General features: G+C 38.1%; 1 protein-coding gene across 1 annotated transcript in view; it reads right to left on the bottom strand.

The window, feature by feature from the left end:
• LOC140237134 (monocarboxylate transporter 13-like) overlaps window positions 1-10,312 on the bottom strand; it is a 35,715-nt gene extending 25,403 nt beyond the window's left edge. Inside the window, exon 1 of the mRNA XM_072317076.1 lies at window positions 10,000-10,312. Within this exon, the coding sequence (XP_072173177.1) occupies window positions 10,000-10,216 (217 nt within the window). The 5' untranslated portion in view covers window positions 10,217-10,312. The remainder of the gene's footprint in view (window positions 1-9,999) is intronic.
• Between the last annotated feature and the right edge of the window lie 215 nt (window positions 10,313-10,527).

Below are 10,527 nucleotides of genomic sequence, written 5' to 3'. Positions count from 1 at the left end.
TCTCTCTCTCTCTCATCTATTTCAATCAATCTATCTATTTATCTATCTATCTACCTATCTATCCATCTACCTATCTATCTATCTATCTATCTATCTATCTATCTTTACCTACCTACATGTGTATCAATCAATCCATCAATAACTATTTTTTTTATTCATCTCTTAATTATAATGTTTCGTATACAAAATACTTTGAAGTTACTTTGACGAATCATCTTCTTGATTCGTTAATATATTGTACTGTAATGAAATAATACCTGCATATCTAGGTTCTCGTCTCTGCTTCCAGATGTTGTTCGAAATGTGATATTCATGCCGCATTTATATCACCATTGCTACAAATATTTTGATTTCTCAATTACTTTTAACAAGATTTTACCTGCAACGCTGTGATACTCTTTGAACCTAATGCACAACATGACCAAAAGAAAAGTGTTTATCACGTATATCCATGTCACTACTCAGCTGTTTGGTGGCAAACACTGAAAGGTGCAAATAAGCTGACGCATTTAACCCAATAGACTGTTGCTGTAATGTATTAAAATTCATCGATTTTTCTTTTCCGACAGCGTATAACACAGTAACGAAGCATTTCATTCGCCTGCTCCCTTCCATTAAGTTCCATCTAAGGCAAGAATTCTGTTACTAGGTAGGGCAAGCCTTCAACAAAATCTGTGTTGTGAAGTGCAACATTTGTGTGTGTGTGTGTGTGTGTGTGTGCGGGCGTGTGTGTGTGTGTGTGAAAAAAAACATGTATATAGAACTTAAATATTATAAGGCTTCAACAACCTCTGAATTACAGAGTTAGACTAAAAAAAAAATGCAATCTTCTGGGTCAGATATATTGCAGTGGACAGAACCTGGGGTTGCCTTCGACCAGCAGTGGGACACGTCTATATAAAAACGAATGTCTAACTTTTTGGGTATGGAGGTAATCAGCAGAATGAACCTATGCCAGTAACTTCCTCTCAAAGCAGGCGTATATACAAAGCCAGAAAAAGTTGCGAAATGTAGAGCTTTATGAAAACAAAAGACCGCGACATGTTCATGATTGTGTATTAAAGGGTAATCACGACGAGACAGTAGCCACAAAACATTGTGGTGTTTCTGATGAATAACATTATACATTCCACTAGGTCTACATTATTTGATATGAACACACTTCGCCAGCAAAGATCAAGCCACTTACGATTTCATACGTTTGCAGTGTCCATGTGGAAAGAGCAATAAGACCTAGTCTATACGTGAGCCGACGAACGACAACAAAGGGTGATGACTTTCTTATGGCTTGCCGTACAAGCAGAACGTGTTTGTTTGCATGTTGTATTTTGCCATAAGAACGTCATATTTCAACACTTGGATGACACCCATTGGATGCCTGGAAATGTTCTGAAAATGTCTTTCAAATATCTTTTACACCTTAAACGTTAAATTTGTTTGCCAGAGTTTATGATTTGAAAAGTTAACTGGCTTCTGTTATTCCTTCTTTTTAAAAATCAGCACATTCCAGTGTTGCATGACTTACATAATTTCCATTATAAGAGGTTGTGACTTAATGATAATGAGATAAAATTCTAAGGAGCATCGGACCTATTCCCGTTCGAGACCTCCTTATACAGTGATGATAAGAACAAAGCAATGAAAAGAACAAGGCATTGATATCGGAAGTAGGCAGTTTCCACATCGGTATTGAATAGAGCACGTCCTGTCGTTGTAATGTTTCCCATGGGGAAATGTTTCCCATGTCAGGAGAAATTTTGACAATGGCTTTTGGCCACAGCGTTATATCATCACCTAACATAATTGTCTAACATCGATACCCTAATATTATCTGATAATCAAAGCTCTTTTTGTATATGAATAAAGAATAAAACTAGACTGCATAAAAAGGGATAAAAGATGCACTAACAGCTGCATCCGGCAATGAACTTACGGCAGCTTTGTGACTGATTGTTGCGTGTTATTGCCGTGATGGCAGTTGAAAAAAAGAAACAAAATAAAACTGTTGGTTGTTTGATTACAATGACGGAATGGAATTTCGTGTCGTATCACTGGACATAAATGCCTATCAATATTGCGCGTTAATGATTGAGGACATTACTAGTGAATCTTATGAGTTATTCATCTTCTATCACAACATACCCCCTCCCCCCCCCCCCCATGCATATACAATCGCGACTAGCTGTTTGATTATTTGCAGGTTTCCTCATGATTCTATTAATGACATCAATATGTTTACTCTCAACTCCTGATCACTGTAGCCACTTCCCTCTGAGGGTAACTTTCATAATTTGCGTTCGAGTTCATCTACTTATGTGACTAGTTTGGCAAGTATGAAACTGAGTGACAGATTTGCAAGATTATAACCACCGATTGTTCATAGAATTGTTGTTCGTGAGAGAACATTAAAACATACTACCTTTTAATTATAGAGATGTGCTTCGGGATATTGTTTTATTTTTTTTTTTCTCTTGCCGTCAGAGAAGAATTAACTATTACCGTAGGCCTACCCTTTGGCAAGCAATAAAGATCACCATACAGTGCCATAGCTCTGCCGTTTTGATTGATTGTTGAAGAACAGACGACGGATGACCATCAATGCCACATTGTATAGTTATGCAATCATGACCATGAGTTAACCACAGATCATGTCTTGGAAATAGATCGGGTGATTGAGCATGGGTCATATGGGGGTAATGAAAACACCCTTATTTAACGGAAGACCATAATTTGACCAACCATCTTTTTGTTTGTTTTATAGCACAGCCCTTTGTGTTTGACCACTGACCATGGCGTTGATGGAGGTTTGTGTCAATAACAACATAAGTTGATCTCAAATTTGACCTCAAATGATTATCGACCATGCGTGGTTAGTCCACCTGTAATTTTTGTGAGCATATAATTTCTGTTATCCCATACCACCCGCATGAAATATATTTGTTATCATCTCCCCTAATACCACTCCAATCCCCTTGCTTTGACGCTTTAAAGCCTAACAAACCTTGGTGGTGTTTCATAAAGATGTTCTTAATGTTATGAACGATTTAAGAACGACTGGTGATCAGTTCTTGTGCTGAATTATTGAAATTCTGATAAGTATAGCACATCAGAACGTGTTCCAGTCGTTCTTAAGTCGTTCGTAACTTTAAGAACAGCTTTATGAAATACCCCCTGTTTTGCAACGCTATTTAGTACGGTGATGCTATTAAAGGACAAGTTCGCCTTCATAAACATAGGGATTGAGAGAATGCAACAATATTAGTAGAACACATCAGTGAAAGTTTGAGGAAAATTGGACAATCAATACAAAAGTTATGAATTTTTAAAATTTTTGAGTTGGAACCGCTGGATGAGGAGACTACTAAGGCTCATAATGAGTACAACAGTATAAAGAAAGTGTATAGAAAATTCAACATATTTTCACTTTTTTCGCATAATAAAAGAGCACTTGACTTGCCTCTTTCTAAAGGCAATGGGAATAATATTACCCATAACATAAACTTATGTCAGTAACAAGTCAAGGGAATGTGTACTTTTTTTTTCAAAAGATGAAATTTTGTGAAATTCTCTTTATATTTTCCTTATATTGTTGCACGCATGTGACATCATACACTGCAGTAGTCTTCTCATCCAGCAGTGACTGCACAAAAACTTCAAAAATTCATAAGTTTTGAATGGATTGTCCGATTTCCCCCAAAATTTCAATGATGTGTTCTACTAATATTGCTACATTCTCTCAATCCTTATGTTAATGAAGGTGAAGTTGTCCTTTAAGGAGCGAAATTATGGGAGAGAGGGGCTTTTCTGTCAGACGTACCATGGAAAGACTACTATCACAAAACCAGAGAAAACCAGGAAAATAATATCGTCTTGAATCAGATGGTAAACCTCTTAAAGGGTTTCCTAATTTCTGCTAAAGTATGTGTGATCATGGCAAACCAACCAACCAACCAACCAACCAACCACATAAACCAAGTAAACAAACAATCAAAACAAAACAAAACCAAGCAAACACCACACAAAAATCTAACATCATTTTTGTGGTCAAACGATAATTGACACTATAATGACAGTAGGAATGAAAAAAAATGTTTCTTCACCTCTTCACCTCTTCAAAAGCTAATCTAACATGGGACGGGAAAACAGCTGTAACCCACTCCTACGAGATTCTATAATCAGAGACATTGCGTACATGATTATGTCGGGTTCTCGTATACAGGACCCCGAGTGATTAGGAACAGGAAAGAAACAGCTACTAGGGAAGTGGAAATTAAGTTGAAGCAAATGGAGATCATGATCACTTGAATCTTTACCTTTCAGCAAACATGCCATATTAATATGACAAAGTAAGCGATGTATATCTTTTGCGATATTATACGTCATAATTAATTTTATACATCGAACGTCTTCAATCAATTCGAGCTTTATAGGGGGGGGGGTGGGGGACTTTCCCCCAATGTATCCAAAATCTTTCTGATTGGGCCATCATGATATACTCAGATATTTCTAAAACTATAACAACAAAAACTGATCAAAACGTTCTTCGTATTTTTTTTTCGAATTTCCCTGAAATAGAACCCGCCTCCTTTAGGTCAACAAGGCAATCCATTTGAAACTCATAAGCTACCCGTCAATTTATAAGTGATCATCAAACGAAAGCGATACTTGCCTGCAATATCATATACCGGCATGTGATGGTCTCACGCATTTATTGTCACACAGCACTTCAATGAAAATGCATTCTTAGTCCGTTATTACTGTATGTCTGTATGTTGGCTTCACAACGATATAAGCCCGATAGGCCAATCTACTAATTCTTGGGATTCTCTCTCTCTCCCTCCCCCTCTATCTATCTATCTATCTATCTATCTATCTATCTATCTATCTATCTATCACCTATATATCTATCATTCTATCTATCTATCACCTATATATCTATCATTCTATCTATCTATCTATCACCTATCTATCTACCTACCTATCTATCTATCTATCTATCTATCTATCTACATTCTCACACCACTCATTATGGACATGACAAGTAATACATACATACATACATACATTATACACATTAGCATTCATGTGCAGGGCATATTCAAATGCAAATGCAAAGTATTCACCTCAAAGTTGGAATTTCCTGTGCATGTTTTTGTTTGTTTGTTTGTTTGTTTGTTTTAAGAATCCGTACAGGCCTGTAACAATACTTCAGTATATCATAACAAAATGATTCAGCTGGTCCCAGGGGTGATAAAACGTGAGGACTCTGCATATTTCAATAGGACAACATGAATCTATGAATCTATTGATCCGATTCACCTGTTCCCACCGAGGATATTTCATCATTTGAAACCCAAGAATTGTCACGTGATGATGTGATTATCCTATCCAGATATGATTCTGTAATTTTCCTGAAATGCATTCACTAGAGTATGACTGTAACCGCAATATCGAACGAAATCATAACTCGTCATCAGATCACTGCGATAAAACATTCAAGGCTGGATGATTTAACTCGACTTGGGGAAAATAATTCAAATCTAGCAATTACTACCTAGTTTTCTAAGGAGGACGATATTCCGATTATGTTGAATACTTTTGAGTCAAACTGAAACCTCTATATTCCACCTCAAATCAGAGCTAATCAAACATCCATTCTATGATTTGTGTGTTTATTATCACTAATAATTATTGCGATTCTGACAAAATGACTTGTCTACGGTAGAAGCATTAATGCCAATTTCACCTATCAAGCAAGTTGCCTATAAAGCGCCATTGAACTCTTCGTCCCAGAATGTTTATACATGTTATACGTGATACAAAATGCTGTCAGCGGATCGAACGCAACAGGCATTCTTACTCATGCAAATATATGTATGAACTGCTTTCTCCTAGAAACAACGAGTTATGCAGGCCACCTGTATAATGTGCATTTCATCAGCTGGCATCCAGCTGGCGTGCACGCATTACCGTTTGTGAAGTACACATTCGCCCGAATTCACGAAGGTGTCCATGGTTTGACCATGGCTTGACCATGGAGCTACTAACAGCTCCATGGTTTGACCACCTTCTTGAATTCGGACCATAGAGACTCCGGCAGCGTTATTTATCATAAACACGATTGTTATGATTCTTATGAAGGTATACATACATGTGTGCGTGATATGTATTAATATGCGTGAACTTTTTTTTTTCTCCCAGGAACGACATTATTATACAGTCCACCTGTTCCGTTACAAGTCATTTCAGCAGCTGGAATCCAGCTGGCATGCATGCCTTTACTATTGTAAAATATCAGTGAGTCTACGACAAGCTTTTGTTGCCATGTATGCATCAATGATTCCATGAAATGCACAACATTTTCACTGGGTTTCTGAATCAAGTCTCTGCATGCCATGCTAGTCAAAATACCGAAGCAGACAATAGCGAAGGCCGATTTTGTAGAGCACTGTTTTTGAAAACAGCACAAAGTGTAATTGTAAGTGTTCGGAAGGGAATGCTATAGTGAGTAGAAGTAACGTTCACTTGTCCAGGAAAGCACAAAATTCGTGAATCACTTTCTCTTGGTTGTGCCAACTTTAGGAACGTAAGAAATAACACAAAATACGGTGGGACACCAGATTGACCCTTTACTTTTCTGTTCTTTTTCTCGTTGCTGTGTATATCTATATTATTTTTTGTCGAGACAGAAAAAAAGAAGAAAAAAAGAGGCTTTACAACATAATATGGAGGTGGATAGTACAGTACGTATAAACTCTAGATATCACATTTCTAGGTTTGTAAGAAAAGAAGCGGTACATTTTGAAACTTCGGGATTTTGCTCAGGGAAACTCAACAACCTCGCAAACAGGCACAGAATAGCATACATATCGGTAACCCACTGAAATGTTTCATCTTTCTCGTCGTTCTAATTTTTCCATACAAGCACACAACAGTGTACAAGCAGCCGAGGCTGCCTGGTAGTAAACGGCATTCGTTTGGTCAGCATGCCTTGGCTTCTGAATCATCAGTTCTGTGTCAGCAGTGGTGTAAATAAGATAAAAACAGGGAGTCAAGTAGGTCTACAGTCACACTATATGGTATGTATAAAGAGGACTTTCATGTGCTGAATTCTAGACATATTTTTATTTTACAGGAATATGAAGACATATTTATACTTACCATGGGAATAACATTTCCAAAATATATATGGTATGCATGCATGGTAGCAATGCTTAAGTCATTCTATCGCAATTTTATTATCGGATTATCACGCTATCCAGGTACCAGCAATAGGAATTGCGCGATGGGAATTTAAACGATGGAATATGGTCACAACTCTCTAACATATCATCTGACGGGTGCTGTTCGTTATTCCGAAGTTTCGTAAATCCGAAACACACAAATTCCCTATACCTGGAGGTTCGTTAATCCGAAAATGAAAAAGGGTTCGTTAATCCGAACATTTGTGGCGTTATTCCGAAGGTTCGTTATTCCGAAGATTTGTTAATCCGAAAATGAAATTCGGAATAACGAACCTTCGGAATAACGAATCTTCGGACTGAAGAGCCTTCGGAATAACGAACCTTCGGAATAACGAGCTGTAACCCATCTGACGTCCATAATCAATCTCATGGCAGTGGCATTTTAAAAGGTTAAACAGCATAACAATAATTGAAAAACAAATCTTTTCCAGTTATTGAAAGATTAGATGTAATTCCTCCGCCTACTTTGGCAAGTTTTCTCATCTCAGTCTAGTTATCATATGATGATGCCTTTTGAAGATGAAACAAAAGAACATATGAAACAGTGGCAATTGGTTCAGCAATACCAAATACGAGCAATTAAAAGAAAAACGATGTCCCTTTATGATGCGCTGTATGCACTGGCGCCGTCCAGTGTTCTTGGGAGGGATTTAAATCTGCAACATGTTTCATAAATCCTTGTCAAATGTATTAAAAACTAGAATGTACAATATTTATTGAAATGATTTCATGGATTCCATGAGTAATAGCGGTCATCTTTAAAATCATGATTATTTTGAAATAAATCTTAATGATCTTAAAACAAAACAAAATCAGCTGAAGCGCAGCAATCATCACAGCCTTGACAACTGATGTCCTCCACCTGGCTTTCATTGGAAATATCACCGTATGATAGCAACAAATGCTATTTTATTGTACCTTTGTAATTGCGATTATATAGTGCATTTCGTCCCGGCCATATACTCTTCACCTTTATTCATGTCCTAATCGGACGTTTCGCATGATTTAGGTACAGCGTAATTGGGATATCGTGCCCTACATCTTCAGTTTGTGTAAACATTAGCCACTCAGGGTACAGCTAACTGTAACAATGAGCCCGAGTTTTCAGACTATGATCTCTGTAAAGAACCCCCCTGTATTAATCGCCAGCTAATTACAAGGGCGTTTCTCGCACACAACCTGTCAGGCACTTTCATCATGCTCAACGTTTCCCATGAACATTGGACACTTGTCGTTATATTTGGTCCGAGAACTGTCAGACATGGCAGATTAGAGCTGCCTTACTTTTACTGTATTTATACAGAGAACCAATGTGACAGATCTACAGTCACAGCGAAATGATTGCACTACAGATTATTCTTGATTTATAACTTCATGATGAGAAGAAAAAAAAAAGTTGGATAATGCGATTACAGTAATGAAAGTGTCGACCACTGATAACGATATTGGCCAAAGACCAATCTTTAATCCCGACAATAGATCTGGCGCTAAATTCCACGCATGCTCTTTTTTCCCCACAAAATATTGCACATACTAGGTGTTACAAAAACATTACCCACTTTTGATCCTTAATAGTTCTAAAACTATATATCAGATGACACTGTGTCATTGATATGAGTAATAGCTGAATAGTGTACAATTTAGTTGGAGGTCATTTTAATAGGAAAGCATGAATCAGATTCATTAAATCCATGATTAATCTTAAAGTTAGGTTCCATATTTTGGTCAAATTTGAACCCTCTGTACAAAATTGAACTTAACACAGGAACCAATGATGTGTATGTGAGTGTGTATTTACAATGGCCCTGAACAATCGACATGCAATTTGTATGAATGCCTACGAATCTTTTCAGATCTCTGCAGCTGACTAGGCTTCTAAGTTCTAGTCTCTTGCACCAAGGCACATGAATGCTTTATTAATAGTTCATGATGGATTGCCCTGGGCACTGCAAGTCTGAATTCATGGTAAAGGGTAAAATGCATGCACATGAAAAAAGTAAGCACATGTTTTCATATGCTTGCATACACTTCATTTCAGGATGAATAAAGACTAGCTGTTACAGTGGAATTTCTCATTGATATGTAATATAACATTTCAATCCTGGCCATTGTTCTAGACCATTGTTTGGGTGTTAACCACACACTCTCATACACACCAATTGACTCCTGTGCAAAGTTTAAGTTTTGTACAGAGGGTTGAAAATAGAGCAAAATCTGAAACCTTACTTAAAAATAAATTTTGAATTTAATGAAACAACTGATAAATGCTAAATTACGAAGTGCATTACTGCCTGTAAGAAAGCCAAGTAAAAAAAAAAAAGTTAAGAAGAAACATGATGAATTTTAGTACACGAATACTGAACTTAAAAGGTCTGTAAGAAACCTTGCCAGAGGCAATAACTAAATGCATACCAACTGAATTCCAGGTATTGAAATGCAATGAGGAGGTTACGGTTGGATGGTGTATCTTGTCAGTAGGTCCGGAGACTCCGGGGGCAAAATAGCCCACAAACTGACCATTGTTAGCAGTGACAGTAAAACTTGAAACAGAAAGCAATGGAAAAGCGTGCTGATGAATAAGCTGTTCTGAACATTCGCGCACTTGTTCGTAAATCAGTGTGGTCTAAATTAATTTTACAAAAAAGTTTACTGCTGTTGCGATTCTCTTTTTGGAGTCAACTTTGATATGGGTGTGTCTACACAAGGAGTAAATGACATTTCGCAAATGTTTTCAAGATAAGTTTCTATAGTTCACCTGTAATAGCCTTACTCTCCCCGAAAGCATCGAGGAAGGCAATGTAGAGCACGCCAAACGCCCAGCTGGAGCCCGTGGTGATCACGTAGACGATGAAGACACCGAAGGTGACAGCCCAACCCCAGCCGCCGTCAGGCTTCCGGTCACGGACGATGCGGTCTTCGTGCACACCACGGAGCTCACCGGGCCGAAACGTCCCTTTCGAATCCGCCGACATCGCTGGCGAGGCTTCACGACGAGCACTGAACTCGATAGTCGCCAAGCCAAGTCCAGCTGAGCCGCCTAGAATTGGGTTAGGAACGAAGCACGTTCGTCACGTACCGCCTGGAAATTCGGAACAGTACTATCACTTGACGTGTTAGTAGGGTACGGTACGAACGTACGAGGCCACAAGTGTGTCTAGACCTCTGCTCCAAGTAGTCTGTCAATAAAGACCGCCGGAAAGTGGATTCGCATGATTGTACTGGAGCAGCCGCTAAATCTATTGCGCATGCGCATGACAAGTGTAACCGACGATCATTCACAAGG

The sequence above is a fragment of the Diadema setosum genome, chromosome 13 (assembly GCF_964275005.1).
Source record: "Diadema setosum chromosome 13, eeDiaSeto1, whole genome shotgun sequence".
Lineage (NCBI taxonomy): Eukaryota > Metazoa > Echinodermata > Echinoidea > Diadematoida > Diadematidae > Diadema > Diadema setosum.
Note: the sequence above shows the minus strand (reverse complement) of the source record. Positions and strands in the feature narration are given on the sequence as shown.